The 20266-nt window shown below is 47.8% G+C and overlaps 1 protein-coding gene across 8 annotated transcripts; it reads left to right on the forward strand.

The window, feature by feature from the left end:
* The first annotated feature begins 3186 nt into the window (after positions 1-3186).
* On the forward strand, positions 3187-13243 carry Dcaf11 (DDB1 and CUL4 associated factor 11). Of its 8 annotated transcripts, none has more exons than XM_021181319.3 (15): positions 3187-3314; positions 4404-4636; positions 6108-6235; positions 6595-6722; positions 6942-7006; positions 7274-7374; positions 7591-7737; positions 7952-8006; positions 8316-8384; positions 8712-8769; positions 8865-9050; positions 10033-10186; positions 10413-10565; positions 12204-12310; positions 12409-13243. In XM_021181319.3, the coding sequence occupies exons 2-15, from the start codon at positions 4482-4484 to the stop codon at positions 12550-12552; spliced, it is 1650 nt and encodes a 549-aa protein (XP_021036978.1). In that variant the 5' UTR covers positions 3187-3314; positions 4404-4481; the 3' UTR covers positions 12553-13243. The 8 variants fall into 8 exon arrangements, with proteins under 8 accessions (XP_021036978.1, XP_085684782.1, XP_021036977.1 ...); XM_085828656.1 differs by having other exon boundaries at positions 4404-4613; XM_021181318.3 differs by having other exon boundaries at positions 3192-3314; positions 4269-4636.
* Positions 13244-20266: the final 7023 nt, after the last annotated feature.

Below are 20266 nucleotides of genomic sequence, written 5' to 3' on the forward strand. Positions count from 1 at the left end.
CCTGCCCAATGTCCCCAGATCTAATCCTTAAGGATGTAGGAATTCTTGGGATGTAACTCAGTTGGTAGAACTCTTCCCTAGCATGCATGAAGCCCTAGTCAACCTAAGTTCTATATAAAGCTGGGTTATGGTGGTACACACTTGTAGTTCCCAGCATTCACACATGAGAGGCATCGAGGTCAGGGTTAGCCTCAGCTATATAGTGAATTCCAGATCAGCCTAGGCTACATAAAATGCTGCCCCCTCCCCCAGAAAAGACCCAGGACATGAGAGTGTTAGAATATTTCATCACTATCCAACTGTTTTCTACTAAACACATTTTAAAGTCCCTAGATAAATTAGCACATTACTCCCCTTCCATCTTACACAGGAAATGCTTCTTTCCTATAGTGTGCACTTGTGGGGGCATCAGTCCCTTCAGAAGACTGAGTTCCTACAATCACCAGGCTCCTGTTTGCAACCAGAGAGGCTGAGAAGGACCATCCCCCACGTGAAAACTGGCCAGCCTTTCCCCCAAAGACCAGGTCGCCCTCTAGTGGAGCTGCTCGAGGACACAAACAAAACAGGCCAAACCTGGTGAAACAGGAAGTCAACCAACTGATATTTACTTAATCATTACCCAACTTGGTCTTAAAATGGGTGTAGACAGAAGAGAAACCTCTCTGTGGTTAGAGTGACTTAGTGTAACTCGGGACAGCAGAAGCTGCTCAAATTCAAAGCACTTTACAAACTTAGCAAGCACTGAAAGGCCAACAACACATGTCGGAATGACCTTTTGGCCTGGGGGTGCTACCACCTCCCTCCTGACTCTTACATACATATTTTTTTGTTGTTGTTGTTGTTGTTGTTTGTTTTGTTTGTCGAGACAGTTTCTCTGTATAGCCCTGGCTGTCCTGGAACTCACTCTGTAGACCAGGCTGGCCTCGAACTCAGAAATCCGCCTGTCTCTGCCTCCCAAGTGCTGGGATTAAAGGCGTGTGCCACCACCGCCCAGCTACATATTATTAATTTATTGATATTTCTCCTCTTCTTTGCACTTACAGATCTTACTTAAACCCATAGTGCAACTCTGCCATCAAAACAGGTGGAGGAGGCTGGGAAGGTGGCTCTGTCAATACAAGCAGGGGCACCTGCATTCTCATCCCCAGTGCCCGCCTGTAAAGGCCAGCACTGCCCTTGTCACATGTCTGAAATGCCAGGGCTAAGAAGCAGGCCGAAGAATTCCTTGCTGGCTAGCCAGTATGGCCAATCAGCTAGCTCCAAACTAAGTGAGAAGCCCTGTCTCAAAAAATAAGTTGGTAAAAGTTTTTTAAAGACATGAAAGTAGGAGGAGGCTTGGAGGGGGGATTTGAGGGGGGGGGCAGCTGGAGTGGCTGTGGTCAAGAGGCACTGTATATATGTATGGAATTCTCAAATAAATAATTTGGAAATTTTTGAGGAAGACACCAGACATCCATTTCAGGCCTCTACATCAACTGATACACATGTTCACATATACCAGAACACACCCGAACACACAAACACACTACACACACATACATCCACACATATATAAAGATAATAAGGAAAATTTTTTACAGGCCTCTTTTCTGGACCTAATCATAATGTCTTGTTCATGTTCCACCTCAGCTATCATCCATTTTGTTATTTAATCACATAATGAGCTTGGATTTTTCAAATTTGTATTTACTTCTTTGGGTGGGTGTGGGTGAGTAGGGAGGTATGCATGAGGAGTTCTGAGAACAATTTGTAGGAGTCCATTCTCTCTCAAGTCATAAGACTTAATAGTAGCAGGGCAGTGGTGGCGCACGCCTTTAATCCCAGCACTGGGGAGGCAGAGGCAGGTGGATTTCTGAGTTCGAGGCCAGCCTGGTCTACAGAGTGAGTTCCAGGACAGCCAGGGCTACACAGAGAAACTCTGTCTCAAAAAACAAACAAACAAACAAAAACAAAAAAACAGACTTAGTAGTAAGCACTGTTACCTAGCAAACACCCTTACCTACTGAAGCATCTCACTATCTCACTGGCCCAAACTTGGTTATTTTTATTTTATGAAGAACTGCAGCAACATTGGGTTTTTGTTGTTGTTTGGTGTATGTGTTCAATGTATACACTGAACCCAGTATATACTGAATGTCAAGCAAGCACTCTCCCATAGAGACATATTCCTAACCCACTACAAAATTCATTTCAGTGGCTACCAGGTATTTTTATATCTGTACAAAACTGACCATAACTTATTTAACCAACCTCTTATTGTATATTTGGATTTCTTTTATTTCCAGTATTCCACTATTATCAGTGATTGTTAAGCAGAACATACATTTTTATGTAGGTCCAAGTTTGATTACAGATAGCAGTATCACTAGGTCACAGTTTAGGGCTACGAGGGCTGGCTAGGACTGGTTAAAAAGATAAAGCATCTCTCAGATTAGACATTCTGAAAGGGTGTACCAGTAGAAATAAGGCACTTCTAGGCACAGATGATTGGCAGACAAAAATTTCAAATGAAGTAAAAACACAATCAGGTTGGGAGGTCTGTATTTGAAGTAGTAAAAAAACGGAAAAATATTGGTCAGCTCTTAAGAACGAAAAACTTTTAAGAGTAGACTTGAGCAGATCAAGGAGTGGAAGAAGTCTGAAATGTGGAAAAACAGCCACTGTGAAAATAACCTTAAGTAATCAGTTTAAAAATATCTACAGAATTTGTAAGAACTAGAAGAGTAATAAGGAAGGAAAAATACTAAAATTATTACAGACTTTCCAGGCCAGATAACCCAAATACCTAGGAATCCTGAAAGCTCCGTGTACGTTTGAAATACCTGTCCACATAATTAATGGAGACCAGCCAAAGAACGAAATGCTGGGCGCTTGTTTACAGTTAAGAATTTTAAGGCAGTGACAACCTATGAGCAGGTCAACCATCGTTAGCGTGGATCGGGAGAAAATGTTGGGGTCTCCGGCCTAGAGACTAGGAGACCTGACACAGGACCTGTCACATGCTCGCCCCGGGAGCTGAGGTGTCCTCGCGATGGCCCACCTCTGGGCCAAGGCCGACATCGCCCGCCTCTCAGCCCCGGCCTAGGAAACCATCCCAGACAAGGTAGGGCTGGCCTTGGACTCACCCTAGTTACTCATAAACCAACGGGAGGTGGCGAGCGACTGAAGCCTAGGGACTGTCGGCAAAGCCCAGACCCAAGGGGCGCGTGCGCACTAAGGCAACCGGAAAGGCTTCGGGGACGGCCGCGGCACTTAGGGAGCGTCTGCAAAGACCAAGAAAGGAAGCCAGGGGTCGTCTGACAAGACCCCCGCTGGTAAGCGTGTGCACAGCAGGGTGGAGAGGCCCAGGTCCCACCAGTGAGGACTGCTTTCGACAGGCCGCTAGCGCTACAGCCAGGGGGAAACGGTTGAACTGGGGTGACTGGGAGCTGAGGGAATAGGAGCGATTGGGCACGCAGTAAAAAAAAAAAAAACAAACAAACCACTCGAGGCCAAGCGACCTTAAGGGACCACCTCGCAGACTTGACGTCTAGTTCCGCTACGCCTAATGCAGGTCGCAGCCAATTCCAGTCCGCTACGACTAAACGCCCCTCTTGGGTTGAGCAAGTTCTCCAGCCCACCTATCAATCACCGGTCTCATCTGTCCAATCAGAGGGTCGAGGGGGCGGGACTGCTTGGAGCGTCGAGTGACGTCAGCAGGCCTGGCAGCCAGAAGCGTGACGGACGAGGCTCGCGACTGAGGAGCTGTTAGCCGGCGCCGCAGCGATAGTCGCTGTAAACAGAGCCTCGCCCCTGCGGGTCCTGCGACAGCTCCTGGCTGGTGGGTGGTCTCGCGTGGGGGCGGTAACCGCCAGACGCCGGGGGGAGGTGCTTCTCCATTTTCCCTCCCCCTGTTGTACACACCCCCGGCGCACCACGTGGGCGTGAAGCTAAACTGGAGGGGGTGTTAGGCTGACTTCTAACCTCATTGGCTGTTGGTGCTGCCGGCCCGCTCAAGAAATTGCTCTGATTGGTCGGTAGAGGGAGGTGTGGGGGGGAGTCGAGTTCTAACGCCTCTGGTTGGTTGTGTGAGATAAGCTAGTGAAATGCGTTCTTCCGCAAGAGGTTTTGATTGGTCAATCGGAGGGGTTATCTGGGATTCAGCCATCCCGGGCCGGGGACTTTGATAGGTGAGTTTGGTTAGGAAAATGGGAAATTCCTCTTCGTGGTCTCTGATTAGTACGGTAGGGTTGCACCCTAGGTTTCATATGGCTTTCTTTGCTTCACAGGATTGAGAAAGGTTTATGTTCCCGATACCCTGGGAGCTGTCATAGCTAAAGAGAAGGAAATCTCAGTCTCCTGGAGGGGTCACCCCACTAAAGATAGCTTCTGCCCCGTTTCTGGAAACCCTGGTATTTCTACAGCAGGCTTTGCTTTCACCAAACCCAAGTTGGAGACAGGAGCAGCCCCTGCGCAGGACATAAGGATGCTGTAACCAGAAGATGGGATCTCGGAACAGCAGCAGCGCCGGATCCGGGTCCTTAGAACCCTCTGAGGGCTTGTCCCGAAGAGGGACTGGCCTGCGTCGTAGTGAGGAAGAGGAAGAAGAGGATGAAGATGTGGATCTGGCCCAGGTACTGGCCTATCTCCTCCGCAGGTAACTTACCCTCTGCTGTGACACTAAGTGTCACAATATCTTGACCTCAACTTCAGGCAGGAAAAGTGCAGAGGATAGGGAATGGCGTTGTCCCAGGACAATGGTTGTGTTTGAACAGAACGACCTTTCCCTACTGGATGTCCATACTCTCTGCACGGCTCCCTACCCAAAATGGTTCTTACAACTCTCATAGTTGAGGAGCTCCTCAGGGGAAGCCTTTTCAGCTGTGACAACACAAATGTCATCAGTTTTCCAAGAAAATAAAACAAGAGAAGGGAGAGGGATTATGGAGGAAGGGGAGATGTGAAGAGAGTCGGGAAGGGGGTGCTAAGTCACTTGCCATGTGAGATGAAGCCATGTGGATTTACTTGAAAAACAAGTTTACATCGGCCTTGCTAGCCCTGCTCTTAAGAAAAGAATGCCCTCAAGGGGGTGACCACCAGGAACTAAGAACGTTTTGTTTGCTTGCCTATGATTCCTTGGGAAAAGATGAACCTAGTGTCCCTGCAGACCCTGTGTTCTGTGTTGCGTTCCTACACCGACGGCTGTGAGGGTTGTTGTTGTCAGCTGGACAGAGTCTGAAACCACCTGGGGGACATGGCACACCTGGGCGAGATGGATTATTTAGCCTCTCTGGGCAGGCCTGGAAGGGATTATGGCGATTGGGTTCATTGGAGCAGGAAGACCCACACTGAGCGTGGGTGGCGCCATTCCATGGATGTGGGTCCTAGACTGTATAAAAAGGAGAAAGCTAGCTAAACCCAACCATTCATCCCGCCTTCTTCCTGATTATGAGTGCTGTGTTACCACTTGTTCCTGGCCCTGCTACTTTGATGGCCCCGCCATGACAGACTCTGCCCTTGAGCCATGAGCCAGAATATACCTTCTCTCACTTAAGGTGCCTTTGTTGGAGTATAGAAGGAAAAGTGGAAGTGTTCTCCTAATTCTTAGCTCTTGAATTCAGGATATAGCTTTGTGGTAAAAGCTTACCCAGCATGCACTGAGCCCCTGGGTTCAGTCCTTAGCCCTGGGGGAACATTATATTTAGCCCTGAGAGAAATCAATTTAGTAGGTCAGTCTTCATAACCTGTTAGAACTCTGTGCTCTTACTCTTAAGAGTTCAAGCTGGTTTCCTGCTGTGTCTTTTTTGTGTGTTTGGGGTTGGTTGGTTTGTTTGTTTTATTTTTGAGTCAGGGTTTCTCTATGTAGCCCTGGCTGCTCCTGGAACTCACTCTGTAGACCTGGCTGGCCTTGAACTCACAGAGATCCACCTGCCCCTGCCTCCCAAGCGCTGGGATCAAAGGCGTGCGCCACCACTGCCTGGCCCTATTATGACTTGTAGGAGACTTAAAATCCAATTTCAAAAGGAGAACCAACTGACTACGAGCCAGATAGCCATTGACTCCAGCCAGATAGCCATTGGTTAGATGGGAGAAGGGATCCCTCCTTTATAATGGGGATCTCTCCGCAGAGGCCAAGTGAGACTGGTGCAAGGAAGAGGTGCAGCAAATTTACAGCTCATCCAGGCCCTCTCGGACTCAGAGGAAGAGCATGACAGTGCCTGGGATGGTCGCCTTGGAGATCGATACAACCCACCCGGTAAGAGGAGAGGCCATCTAAGGTTTTTGGCTTTGTGTTTTGTTTCTAAGACAGGGTCTTTCTGTATCCCTAGCAGTTCTAGAAATCTCAATGTAAACCAGATCTGCCGCCTTCTGCCTCCCAGGTGCTAGGATGAAAGCTATGCATAACTGACAATCGAATCTTAATGTTGGAAGATGTTCACTAGCTCTTTTTACCATTGAAGTGAGTCAGTCTTCTGAAACTTAGGAGGTTAAATGGAAAGGAGAGAATTCAGGAGATGTGGGAATCCTTGGAGCCAACCACATCGAGTGGGCCCAGTTTTACTATCTCGTGTCTGGGCTGGAAGCCCTAGAACGAAACTTTTTTGGTACTCCCAGTGGATGCGACCCCCGACACCGGGGAGCTGGAATACAATGAGATCAAGACACAGGTGGGATTGGCCACGGGACAGCTGGGACTTCGGAGGACTGCGCAGCAGCAGAGTTTTCCTCGGATGTTACACCAGGTAGGCTCTTCTGCCTCCAGTCAGCCTGGCAGCAGACTTGTTGAGGCCAGTAGTTCTGCCAGCCCCTGAAAAAAAGGAAGTAAGCTTCCAAGGAAACCTTGAGTGTCTTAGCAGCCTGCACCCCTGCTGTGGGCTGTCTGCCCTCGGAGGAGGGGGCTGGGTGTGGTTACAGCGGCTCTCCAATTGTGCTAGCAATATTCCCCAATCCCTTCCATTTAGAGAGAACGGGGCCTCTGCCACCGGGGAAGCTTCTCCCTTGGAGAACAGTCTCGAGTGATGTCTCAGTGAGTACGGGGTTTGATGGAGAGACTCTAGGGGCCAGCTAGACCTTGTCTCCTATACTTGGAAGGGTGCAAGTTAAAGGTTTCTCAGAATACCAAGACTAGTTTGAAGGGGGCTGGAGCTGCGAGAGTCATCAAACTAGGGAAGTATAAAGGGTGACAGAACAGACAAGGGGATTATATACAAGGCCAAAGGATATGCTGCATTCTATTCTGCTGAGTTCCTCTCACTCAGCACTCCCTGGCCTCCCTCTCTCTCCCCTTCTCTAGCTTCTTGCCCAATGATCTAAGCTTCACTGATACCTACTCTCAGAAAGCTTTCTGCGGCATCTACAGCAAAGATGGTCAAATCTTCATGTCTGCTTGCCAAGGTACTAGACTCCAGTCTTATTAGCTGCCTTAACCTAAAATATACTTTCAACTAGACTAGAAAGCCTCAGACCCAGGAATCTCAAAACCTGGCTTAAAGACGCTTAGCCTTGAGATGGTGTACTGAGGGAGACCTCAGAAACATCAAACCAAAGAGGTCTGATGGAGACGACTACAAAGAAAATGGTCCATAATTTTGCCTGATACCCTCTCTGCAGATCAGACAATCCGACTGTACGACTGTCGGTATGGCCGCTTCCACAAGTTCAAAAGCATCAAGGCTCGGGATGTAGGCTGGAGTGTCCTGGACGTGGCCTTCACTCCTGATGGAAACCACTTCCTGTACTCCAGCTGGTCTGATTACAGTGAGTGTGGACCAGACCTCTGCAGTGTCTTCAGCTTTGGACCTCAGAACCCAGCCCCTGTGTGTTCTTCTCTTCTGAGATAAGCTAGCATGCTGTGTCCAGAAAATCACTCCCCAGCTGCTCTGGCATCCCTGCCATTTGCCTTCTCCCTCCTTAGTTTTACTTCCATTCTCTTTCCCGCAATCCTGAAGAATTCTTGTTTCTCTTCTCTTAGTTCATATCTGCAACATCTATGGGGAAGGAGACACACATACTGCCCTGGATTTAAGGTATTGGCTTTTTCTTGTCATACTTATCAGAGACTTCTCCAGGAGTGCCTCTTGCACAGGAGCTCCCACCTAGATGCACAAGTCCACTGCTTGCCAATTTCTCTGTGTGGCTTCCTGAGAGCACTGCCCATCCTGTGAGCTCTAGTTTACAGGGTTACTTCTGGCTTCTCAGAGGTGATCTGCATGCTAGCATGGGGTGGTGGGCTTCTGTGTCCCCTTCTTTATAGTCTTTGTCACATGCGTGGTAGATTGACAAAAAGTGAAAGGGCATCCACTTAGCCTAGCTCCTTCCTCCTTTGCTCCCTTTAGGCCAGATGAACGTCGCTTTGCTGTCTTCTCCATCGCCGTCTCCTCAGATGGACGAGAAGTACTAGGAGGGTGAGCATTGTGGGAAATGTCTACCTTGATTAGTGAGGTAAGAGTTCTGCCAGAGGTAGTTTCTGCTGTTACACAGACGACTACTACACTACCAACTATGGAAAACAACTTGCCTTCTCCAAGGTCAATTAGGAGTTGCTTCACTCTGCTCGCCAGTTCCCTGCATGAGGTGGCAGGTCTCAGGCCTCCTTGAAAGCTAAGCTGCTGCTCCTCCATATGTGAAAGAACACAAGAGCTCACCCCTTAGTTGAGTTCCTCAGCAGGACTCTACTGAGAACACAGAGCAATAGTCTTGACTCTATGACCCTCTTATCTCATTTCTTACAGAGCCAATGATGGCTGCCTATATGTCTTTGACCGAGAACAAAACAGGCGTACTCTTCAGGTATTGTTTGTGAGACAAGAGCCTTCTCCTCCTGGTCGTTGACCTATTTTTAAGACTTGAGAAATCCTAAAACCCTCAGCTTCCTGCTCCTCTAGATCGAGTCTCATGAGGACGATGTGAATGCAGTGGCCTTTGCTGACATAAGCTCCCAAATCCTGTTCTCTGGGGGAGACGATGCCATCTGCAAAGTGTGGGATCGACGAACCATGAGGGAGGATGATCCCAAGCCTGTGGGTGCACTGGCCGGACACCAGGATGGCATCACCTTTATTGACAGCAAGGTAAGCAAACAAACAAGACTGCATAGCCAGGCTCTTAAGGTACCAGCTGTCCAGGAGGGGGAGACAGTGGACTGGTATGGAGACTCAAAAGTTCCTTCTTAGAGTGTGCAGGACCTGGAATTTAGGAGAAGTGTTTAAGCCAAGAAACACAAGTGTCTTCTGTACCCATCAGTCTGCAAGGACCAAGGCAGGGCTTTACATATACAGGATGGGGCAGAGAGATGACTCAGTGGTTAAGAGCACTACTGTTCTTCCAGAGGACTCAGATTCAGTTCCCAGCACACACAGCAGCTTACAACCATCTGTAACTCCAGTTCCAGGAGATCCAATGTAGGCAGAACATCCATAAACATAAAAGAAATCACAAAAGAAAGTAGAAAACAATTTCGTCCAAGTTACAATGAGGAACACATCTGGTACTCTGTGTTAGGCATTTTTTCTCCCTCGGTGACACAGATGTAGGCCAGATTAGACCAGATTAAAAGTAGGATAAAGGCAGGTTTATTAGGCAGTTCTTGGGTGGGTTCACCAATCTCACATGTGGAGGTCAGTGAAGTCACACATCCAGGCTGAAGCAAGGGGGTTTTGTAGAGTTTAGGTGAACAGTGATGATGTTTCAGCTAGGAAATGGGATCCTGTCCAAACCTGAGTCCCTGGACAGGCACTCTTGGGTGGGTTGCTGGAAACACAGAGACTAGGAATCATGACATGTCAGCCCAGAGTTTGTCCAGGAGGGCAGGGACTTTTCTCTGAGCAGGCAGGGTCAGTGAAAGGAGGGCAGATGGGGTTTCCCAGCTTGTAGAGGGGATGGGCAGGGGTTCCAGCCTAACTCTCTGGGCAAAAGCCTGGCTATAAGGAGATCTAAAGCAGAGCGTCAAAGGTGAACTCATCTGGATGAATCAAGACCCCAGAGCAGAGGAACTACACTGGCAGGCAGGAAGCCTGACAAGCTCTCGGGCATCTCTCCATTCTTCATTCATAGGGTGATGCCCGGTACCTCATCTCCAACTCCAAAGATCAGACCATTAAGCTTTGGGATATCAGGCGCTTTTCCAGCCGAGAAGGCATGGAAGCATCACGACTGGCTGCCACACAGCAAAACTGGGACTATCGCTGGCAGCAGGTGCCCAAGATCGGTAAGGGTCAGAGTGAAGCTAAGGCCCGAGATGGAGAGTTGGTAGTATCATTGGCATTGTCAACTCAGCAGGGCCATGTTGGTGACTTTTCTCACAGGGGAAAGTCAGCCGGGTACAGTTGGATAGCAGTTGTCTTTGGTGATCTCCATTAAGAGTTAGTGGCACAGGACAATTCAGACATTCACTCATCTAAGGCTCACCTCCAACATCATGTATCCTTGCCCAGCCTGGAAGAAGTTGAAGCTCCCAGGTGACAGCTCCTTGATGACCTACAGAGGCCATGGAGTGCTTCACACTCTGATCCGATGCCGATTCTCCCCAGCCCACAGCACCGGCCAGCAGTTCATCTACAGTGGCTGCTCTACTGGCAAAGTGGTTGGTAAGGATTTTGTGAGGACAGGCCTTAAGAGGGGCAGGCATGTTTCTCTGGCATTCCATCTATAACACAGTGAGCACTTGGATAACAACTGCAAATGAAATTTTATTTAGCTTGGAGCAGGGAAGGCTTAAACAAGGAACTAGGAAGCGTTTGTGAGCACTTTTAATTAAGAAAGGGAATATAGAATTCTAGTTAATAGATTACCAAAAGCATAATTAATTCTGTGTTTATTCAGTCCAGGGAAAGGATCACAGGTGAAAGGTGGGAGGTGACAAAAGGGAAAGGTCACAGAGGCAAGCAGGTGACAAAGGGCAGCATTGAGTTGCTGGGCACAGGAACTCATGCCTGTGATTCCGCATTAGGAGGTGAAGGGTTGCCATGAGTTCAAGGCCAGCCTGAACTACATTGTGAATTTGGGCCAGATAAGACTATAAAGCAAGGCCCTGCCTCTAGAATAAAAGACAGCATTCGCAGTAGACTTCATAGAGGCTCTGAAGCAGGAGGAAAGCACGAGGAAGAAACAGGCTAAGGAGACAGGTCAGGCATAAAGCACTTGCAGGGCAAGCCTGAGATCTGAGCTCAGGTCCCCAGACCCCACGCATGGTGATGCAGCAGATCCCCAGGGCCCGGGTGGGAGCAGATGCAGGAGGGTCCTGGGACTTGTAGGCCAGCCAGTCTAGCCAAATCAGCAAGCTGCCAGTCTCATTGAGACTTTCTCAGCTGGGCAGTGGTCACACACCTTTAATTGCAGCACTTGGGAGGTAGAGGCTGGTAGATCTCAGAGGCCAACCTTGTCTACAGAGGAAGTTCCAGGACAGCCAGGGCTACATAGTAAGACCCTGTCTCCCCTGTCTTGAAAAAAAAAAATAAAACAAAGTAAAACAAAACAAATAAGGAAGACTCATTCTCAATAGAAAGTGATCAAAGATAGTTCCCATTGACCTATGGTTTCCATATATACGTGCATATACTCAGAGTGCACACTGACTCAAGTTGGAAAAACAGAGGGGTACCTGCCAGACAATGAACAAGTGCTCTCATCTTCCCAGGCTGTTGGTGCCTTCCATGCCTTGGTAAAAGTGTTTATCTTATTTTTATGAGACAGGGTTTCTCTGTGTAGTCCTGGCTGTCCTGGAATTTACTATGTAGACCAGGCTGGCCTAAGAGATTAACCTGCCTCTAATTCCTGAGTGCTGGGATTAAAGGCATGAATCAGGCCTGACATTGGTACAAGTTTTAAAGCCAGTGCATTTCTGTTTTTCATTTTATTTGAGACTGGAACAATGTAACCCAGGCTGGTCTTGGAACTATATACTGAGGGCTGGCCTTGAACTCCTGATTCTCCTGCTTTCACCTCCCTAGTGTTGAGATTGTCACCATGCATTTTCGTCACAGTAGTCCTTGGGATTGTAGCTAAGGGCCAGGGATACCCACATTTCCGTTCATACTGTCCACCCAAGATGGGGACAGGAGTAAGAGAAGGAAGCAGGCAGAGCACCATCTTCTGCGGTGGCCTTTGCTCCCATGGGCAAGTAGGATGCTGCCTGAGAAGCAAGTCAGTGGCACTGCCGTGGGAACTGAGGGGCAGTTGGAAGTTCCTCCAGCAGCCCTGTCTACTCTGGCTTTTTTCCTGCACAGTATATGACCTCTTAAGCGGCCACATTGTTAAGAAGCTGACCAATCACAAGGCCTGTGTGCGTGATGTCAGTTGGCATCCCTTTGAAGAAAAGATCGTCAGCAGTTCGGTGAGGTTGCAGGGGTTGGAGGTGGGAGGACGGCATGTGTCTAGAGCTGGGACCGGGAGGGGCATCCCCCTGACTGCGTGCCACTTTCTGCTCTGCAGTGGGATGGGAACCTACGTCTGTGGCAGTACCGCCAAGCTGAGTACTTCCAGGATGACATGCCAGAGTCTGACATGAACAGAGTCTGTTCCAGTGGCCCTACTCCAGTGCCCTGCCCATCTGTGGCCTTTTCCTCACCTCAGTAGATCTGACCTCCAGTTCTGTGTAGGGTGAATTCTCAGCATATTCTCTGCCTCCTCCTCCCTTCCCCCTTCTGGGGAGTATGTGGAGGAAATGCTGACACTGGGTGAGAAACAGAAACCCAGGGTCTGGGCCCAGGCTGAGCCTGGACTGACCACCCCCAAACTGGGCCAAGTGGTTTCCTCGTGCATTCATACCCAGTCTGCTTGGATTTCGATCTCTAGCCAGAGTTTGGCAGGGCATCCATTACCTGGGGTGCAGCTTCTGGCTACAAGAGTCTTGAGTGTGTTTAATCATGTTCTGATGTTAGATATTGGCTCATAGTGTAGACACTTGAGGTCTGAATGGACCCATTAGCAGTACACTTTGCCCAGGTCTTCACACTGAGAGTTAGATTGGTGGCCATCAGGGCCAAGTATACTGAGACCTTTCTTTCTGAGGTCTTCGAGGGTGGACAGGATGGGCAGGGAGGTGTTTGCCTCAGCACCCTCCTGGGGTGAGAACTATGTCTGCTCTCATGCTTGGACTTTGAAGTGAAGAGACTGGTCTGAGAGGTATGGGTCTCAGATGTGGCCCTACTCGCCGTTGGATCCTATCATTGCTGGTGGCCAGCAGCTTCAACAAAAGGATAAAGCAGGACTTCTTTCACCTTCTCACTGGCTGTGGCTCTCCCAATAAACTGTCTGTGGGAAACTGGCTCTGTGCCTGTGTCACTTTCCCTTTCTTCTATGTGGGGTCTGTTGTCTTCTCACTTCAGGGAAGCAGGTCTAAACTGGCTGAGGCTGTGCGTGCTGTAATCTTCTTGCTTGGAACTAAGGATGAAAGGGTCCTCAGCTGAAGGTCATCCTCAGCACCGTCATCAGTGTGAGGCTCAACCGACCGGTTACCTGAGAGCCCATCTCAGAAAGGCCAGAAAATACAAGTTCCAGCAGAGGGGCCGGGCGTGGCGGTGCACGCCTTTAATCCCAGCACTCGGGAGGCAGAGGCAGGCGGATTTCTGAGTTTGAGGCCAGTCTGGTCTACAGAGTGAGTTCCAGGACAGCCAGGGCTACACAGAGAAACCCTGTCTCGGAAAAAAAAAAAAAGTTCCAACAGAGAGTGTGCTACTTTATAAGAGAACATACTTTGATGACTCAGAAAAAAAAAAAAAATCTACAGGGGCTGGAGAGATGGCTCAACAGTTAAGAGCACTGACTGCTCTTACAGAGGTCCTAAGTTCAATTTCCAGCAACCACAAGGTGGCTCACAACCATCTGTAATGGGGATCCGATGCCCTCTTCTATGGTTTCTGAAGAGATCAACAGTGTACTTGTGTACATTAAATAAGTAACTAAATATTTGAAAGATCCACAATACGTAGTAAGGCGAGTAACAGGCTTTCCTCTCCAGCCCAGAAACTGCATCATGTAGTAGATGACAAGCACTGCTTATCACCTCCATGCCCTGCTCTGGAGCTGTTCCAGTATGCAGAGAGGGTGACCCACAAATGCACAGCACTGCAACAACACCAGCCAAGTCCACTCACAGCCCCTCACCCAGTGAAGATGCCTGCCACAATACTCATAGTTGATCTCAATGCCCAGAGCTCACATGGTAGAAGGAGGGACTGACTTTCAGAAGTTGTCCCCTGTTCGCCCATAGACACACACAAGTGTTATAAAAGAATCCCAACAGCCAGGCGTGGTGGCGCACGCCTTTAATCCCAGCACTCAGGAGGCAGAGGCAGGCGGATTTCTGAGTTCGAGGCCAGCCTGGTCTACAAAGTGAATTCCAAGTCAGCCAGGGCTACACAGAGAAACCCTGTAGTGACAATGGGGGAGTTTTAGTTTCTCTGAAACAGAAATACTATGGAAGTGTTTTCATTTTGAACCCAGGTGTAGGGCTGTGGCGCTGCTTCAGACGAACCGAACCGCGGTAGCTGCCTGTGCTTGCTTTGCCTCACACTCTGTATTCTTTTTTTTTTTTTTTTTTTTTAGATTTATTTATTATATGTAAGTACACTCCAGAAGAGGGCGCCAGATCTCGTTACAGATGGTTGTGAGCCACCATGTGGTTGCTGGGATTTGAACTCTGGACCTTCGGAAGAGCAGTCGGGTGCTCTTACCCACTGAGCCATCTCACCAGCCCTGCCTCACACTCTGGAAGGAGCGTGAATTTGCCAGCTGCAGATAGTTTCTGCGATTGTGTGACATTTGGAATTCTGGAGACTTTTCAGGATATATACATGCTTGGACCCTGAGAGGTGGGTCATTGGTTGGTGGTTCTTTTTTTTTGTTTGTTTTTTGGTTTTTCGAGACAGGGTTTCTCTGTGTAGCCCTGGCTGTCCTGGCACTCACTTCGTAGACCAGGCTGGCCTCAAACTCAGAAATCCGCCTGCCTCTGCCTCCCGAGTGCTGGGATTAAAGGCATGTGCCACCACGCCCGGCTTGGTTGGTGGTTCTTCAAAGAGATTGGTTGCAGTTTGTTAGGTGGTCGTGTGCAAAAAAAGAAAAGAAAAGAAGAGTTAGATAACCTGACACAGCAGATAAAACTTGTCCCAAGGAACTCAAAGTCCCTAATCAGCAGGAAGGGTCTTAATGATAACATCGCCCCTTTCCAATCACTGATATCCATTTTTTCCTCTACTGTCTAGTATTAGGGGGTTGTAAGGGTGGAAGAAAGGGGTTGGAGAAGGGTATAAGTAAGAATAACCCACAAAGTAGCCAAAGATAAGCTACAAAACCCTGTCTCAAGAAAGGGAGAGAGCCCAAGCCCTAGAGAAAACCAAAGTTCAGATGAAGTGGTCTCCTTCACATACTGCAATATATAGATCTCTCCTCACATGTCATGCTGTTTAAGGCAATAAACTGGGTATGCACTTGAAGGGGTGGCCTTTGGGTGGTGGGGGGGTTGTTTTCTTGTTTCGGGGAGAGCTCACTCTATGTTATCTGGGCTGGTCTCCAATGCTTGTGCCCACTTAATCCTCTAGTTTCATTTTTCTCTGAGTAGCTAGAATGGCAGACACATACCAGATCCAGCCCCAAAAACAACAGCCCAGGGCAGGTCAGATGACTCAGCAGGTACAGGCACTTGCCACTAAACCTATTGATCTTAGTTCAGTAGCTCTGAAACTTGATGAGAGAACCAATTCCTGCAAGTTGTCCTCTAACTTACACACACACACACACATATGTCTCAAAACATTTCCAACTTGCCTGCCCTTTTGCTCCTTGGCCCAGTGTCCTTTCTTTACCGTGATCGATCAACTTCTGCCCAGGACTCAGTGGAGTTCAGGCTGCTCTTCAGTATATCTGGGTTCAATTCTCAGCACGAACACAAAAATCACAACCACTTGTAACTCTTGTCCTAAGAGATGAACAACCTCTTTCTGGTCTCCATGGGCACCAGGCACACAAGTTTTGCACAGACATAGATACAGGCAAAATATACATAAGTAAGCTAAAACAACACTGTAACAAAGTAGCTTACAGGGGGAAAGAGTTTGTCTGGCTTGCACTCCCACTGGCAGTCCATCACTGAGGAAGTCAGGCAGGAGTCATGGAGGAGCAGCACTGACACATTCTCTGGCTTACATTTAGCTAACTCTTCTATAGAACCCAGGATCACTTGCACAGGGAATGGTGCTGCCCAAAGTGAGCTGGGCCCTCCTACTAGATCAGTTACCGAGACGGTACCCCACAGTCACGTCCATAGGACAATCCCATCTAGGTGATTCCTCCATTGAGGTTCTCCTCTCAGATGATTCTAGGCTGTGTGAACTTGAAAAAACTAACTAGAGGGCTAGAGAGATGGCTCAGCAGTTAAGAGCAATGGCTGCTCTTCCAAAGGACCCGGGTTCAATTCCCAGAAGCCACATGGCGACTCGCAACTGTCTGTAACTCCAGTTTTAGGGGATCCAACATCCTCACACAGACATAAATACAGACAAAACACCAATGCACATGGAATACAAATAAATTTTTTTTGGTTTGTTTTTTTTTAATTAGGTATTTTCCTCAATTACATTTCCAATGCTATCCAAAAAGTCCCCAATACACTGCCCCCCCAGCCCCCCACCCACCCACCCCCACCCCTTGGCCCTGGCATTCCCCTGTACTGGGGCATATAAAGTTGGCAAGTCCAATGGGCCTCTCTTTCCAGTGATGGCCGACTAGGCCATCTTTTGATACAAATGCAGCTAGAGTCAAGAGCTCTGGGGTACTGGTTAGTTCATAATAATGTTCCACCTATGGGGTTGCAGTTCCCTTTAGCTCCTTGGGTACTTTCTCTAGCTCCTCCATTGGGGGCCCTGTGATCCATCCAATAGCTGACTGTGAGCATCCACTTCTGTGTTTGCTAGGCCCCGGCATTGTCTCACAAGAGACAGCTATATCTGGGTCCTTTCAGCAAAATCTTGCTAGTGTATGCAATGGTGTCAGCGTTTGGAAGCTGATTATGGGATGGATCCCTGGATATGGCAGTCTTTAGATGGTCCATCCTTTCTTCACAGCTCCAAACTTTATCTCTGTAACTCTTTCCATGGGTGTTTTGTTCCCAATTCCAAGAAGGGGCACAGTGTCCACACTTTGGTCTTCGTTCTTCTTGAGTTTCATGCGTTTAACAAATTGTATCTTGGGCTGGTGAGATGGCTCAGTGGGTAAGAGCACCCGACTGCTCTTCCAAAGGTCCAGAGTTCAAATCCCAGCAACCACATGGTGGCTAACAACCATCCGTAACGAGATCTGGCGCCCTCTTCTGGAGTGTCTGAAGACAGCTACAGTGTACTTACATATAATAAATAAATAAATCTTTAAAAAAAACAAAAACAAATTGTATCTTATATCTTGGGTATCCTAAGTTTTTGGGCTAATATACACTTATCAGTGAGTACATATTGTATGAGTTCCTTTGTGAATATGTTACCTCACTCAGGATGATGCCCTCCAGATCCATCCATTTGCCTAGGAATTTCATAAATTCATTCCTTTTAATAGCTGAGTAGTACTCCATTGTGTAAATGTACCACATTTTCTGTATCCATTCCTCTGTTGAGGGACATCTGGGTTCTTTCCAGCTTCTGGCTATTATAAATAAGGCTGCTATGAATATAGTGGAACATGTGTCCTTCTTACCGGTTAGAACATCTTCTGGATATATGCCCAGGAGAGGTATTGCTGGATCCTCTGGTAGTATTATGTCCAATTTTCTGAGGAACCGCCAAACTGATTTCCAGAGTGGTTGTACCAGCTTGCAATCCCACCAACAATGAAGGAGTGTTCCTCTTTCTCCACATCCTCACCAGCATCTGCTGTCACCTGAATTTTTTATCTTAGCCATTCTGACTGGTGTGAGGTGGAATCTCAGGGTTGTTTTGAGTTGCATTTCCCTGATGATTAAGGATGTTGAACATTTTTTCAGGTGCTTTTCTGCCATTTGGTATTCCTCAGGTGAGAATTCTTTTTTGGTTTTTTGAGACAGGGTTTCTCTGTGTAGCCCTGGCTGTCCTGGAACTCACTCTGTAGACCAGGCTGGCCTCTGCCTCCCAAGTGCTGCGATTAAAGGCATGTGCCACCACGCCTGGCTTTACTGTAACTTTTTTTTTAAAGATTTATTTATTTTATTTTATTATATGTGAGTAGACTGTAGCTGTCTTCAGACACTCCAGAAGAGGGCATCAGATCTTACGGATGGTTGTGAGCCACCATGTGGTTGCTGGGATTTGAACTCAGGATGTTCGGAAGAGCAGTCGGTGCTCTTTAACCACTGAACCATCTCAGCAGGCCACAAATAAAATTTTTAAAAAAATGAAAAGAAAAAACTAACTAGAGCCAGGCAGTTGGTAGGAGACAGAGGCAGGCAGAGGTTTGTTGCGTTCAAACCAAGCCTGGTCTACAGAGTGAATTCCAAGATAGCCAGGGCTACACAGAGAAACCCTGTGTCAGGAAGGAAAAACAAAACAAGAAAGAAAAAAGAAGGGAGAAAAAAAATAACAAGGATAGTTCCACTCCTAAGATACAGTTCATCCAGAACCTGTAGTCCAGGGCTCCATTTTAGAGAAAAATCTTAGTAATTCTCAAGGCCCCACAGAATATCCATCCTCTGATATTATCGTTACAATCCTGTTAACAAAATATAAACAGTACTATTTACAATAAAAATTTAATCCCAGAAGAAAAAAATGAACTCTTAGGGGGTTGGTTGGTTTGTTTGTTTTTCGAGACAGGGTTTCTCTATATAGCCCTGGCTATCCTGGAACTCACTTTGTAGACCAGGCTGGCCTCGAACTCAGAAATCCGCCTGCCTCTGCCTCCCAAGTGCTGGGATTAAAGGTGTGCGCCACCACGCCTGGCAACTCTTAAGGTTTTATGATCTCTAGAACTGTTTGTTGTTGGTTTTTTGGTTTGGGGTGTTTGGTTTGGTTTGGTTGGGGTTTTTGTTTTTGTTTTTGAATTTTGTTATTGTCTTTATTTGTTTGAGACAGCCTCACTGTAGCCCAGGCTGGGCTGGAACTCACCAGGTAGATCAGCTGGCAGTGAACTTGATTTGATCCTTATCTTGGATAGGGTTTTACTGCTGTGAACAGACACCATGACCAAGGCAACTCTTGTAAGGACAACATTTAATTGGGGCTCTCTTACAGGTTCAGAGTTTCAGTTCATTAGCATCAAGGCATGAAAAGAAAGGGTTGGTTTTCTCAATCACAACTGGGCCCATGACCTGGGTGTCCTACCTTGTTCATTTCCTTTTGTACTCTGTGGGTGTCCACTGCTCTGAAACCCCACCACCAGCTTTAAGAAAGGAGGAAAGAAACCGCTATCGAGTATCAGGCACTCCTTAGGTAGGTGCTGCCCAGTGCACACACTGAGAGGCCAGGTTTGTGTGAGCCACGCAGCCCAGGTAATTGACCGGAGAACAGACTTAACATTGTGATGGATGCCAGACTGGATATGCCTTTCTTAGGATCTTCACCCCATCATTTGAGGACCCGGTCATCATTTTATACAAGCTGCCTTCCTCAGGGCACATGAGTGTCTCTCTGATTGATTCTTAGCATGGTGAGCATAAGCTGTGGCACACTAGGTGACACCTTGTGCATTCATTTTGCCACCACCAGTGTGCACAGCCATCCTGCGACTAACTGGCCTCTTAGAGACTTCATCTGGATGGCAACAGGAAATCACCATAACTATAGGGCCAACACCATGCCCACCCCCCATCCCCTTTCCATCACCTTCCCATGATACCATGCTTTGTTCTCAAAGCTCCAGGACAAGGACCCATATCTGGTGGGGGCCACATCCAAGTGAAAGGACACAGAAGAAGGAAGCTTTTGCTTTTTGCCTGCTTGCTTTCCCCCTCCCTGGCAAGTTCATGTGTCCGTTGCTGAGGCATTCCTTACTGCTCTCAGATCCTAGGTCTTGGGGACTCTAGCACAGTGACCAATGGAGGCATCTAGCCTCATGGACTGAACAGCCACCTGGTCGATATTCTGTAGGAAGATAGTTATTTTTGGAATTAGGCAGCCCACTGCCCATAATAAAGCCCTCTAATAAATCCTCTTTTGATTTAGATTGATTCTATCTGTTCTGCTCCTTTAGAAAACTCTGATTAATACAGGCATCCAAGGTTTAGGTTGGTTTGATGACCTAGATTTCTCTGTGCAGGAAAAAAACATGGTAGAGTCTAGATGAGCGTAGATGGGCTTCAGCTGGCCAAAATAAGGCAAGCGGACACAAGCTG

The sequence above is a fragment of the Mus caroli genome, unplaced genomic scaffold (genome assembly GCF_978045245.1).
Source record: "Mus caroli unplaced genomic scaffold, Mus_caroli_1 scaffold_12, whole genome shotgun sequence".
Lineage (NCBI taxonomy): Eukaryota > Metazoa > Chordata > Mammalia > Rodentia > Muridae > Mus > Mus caroli.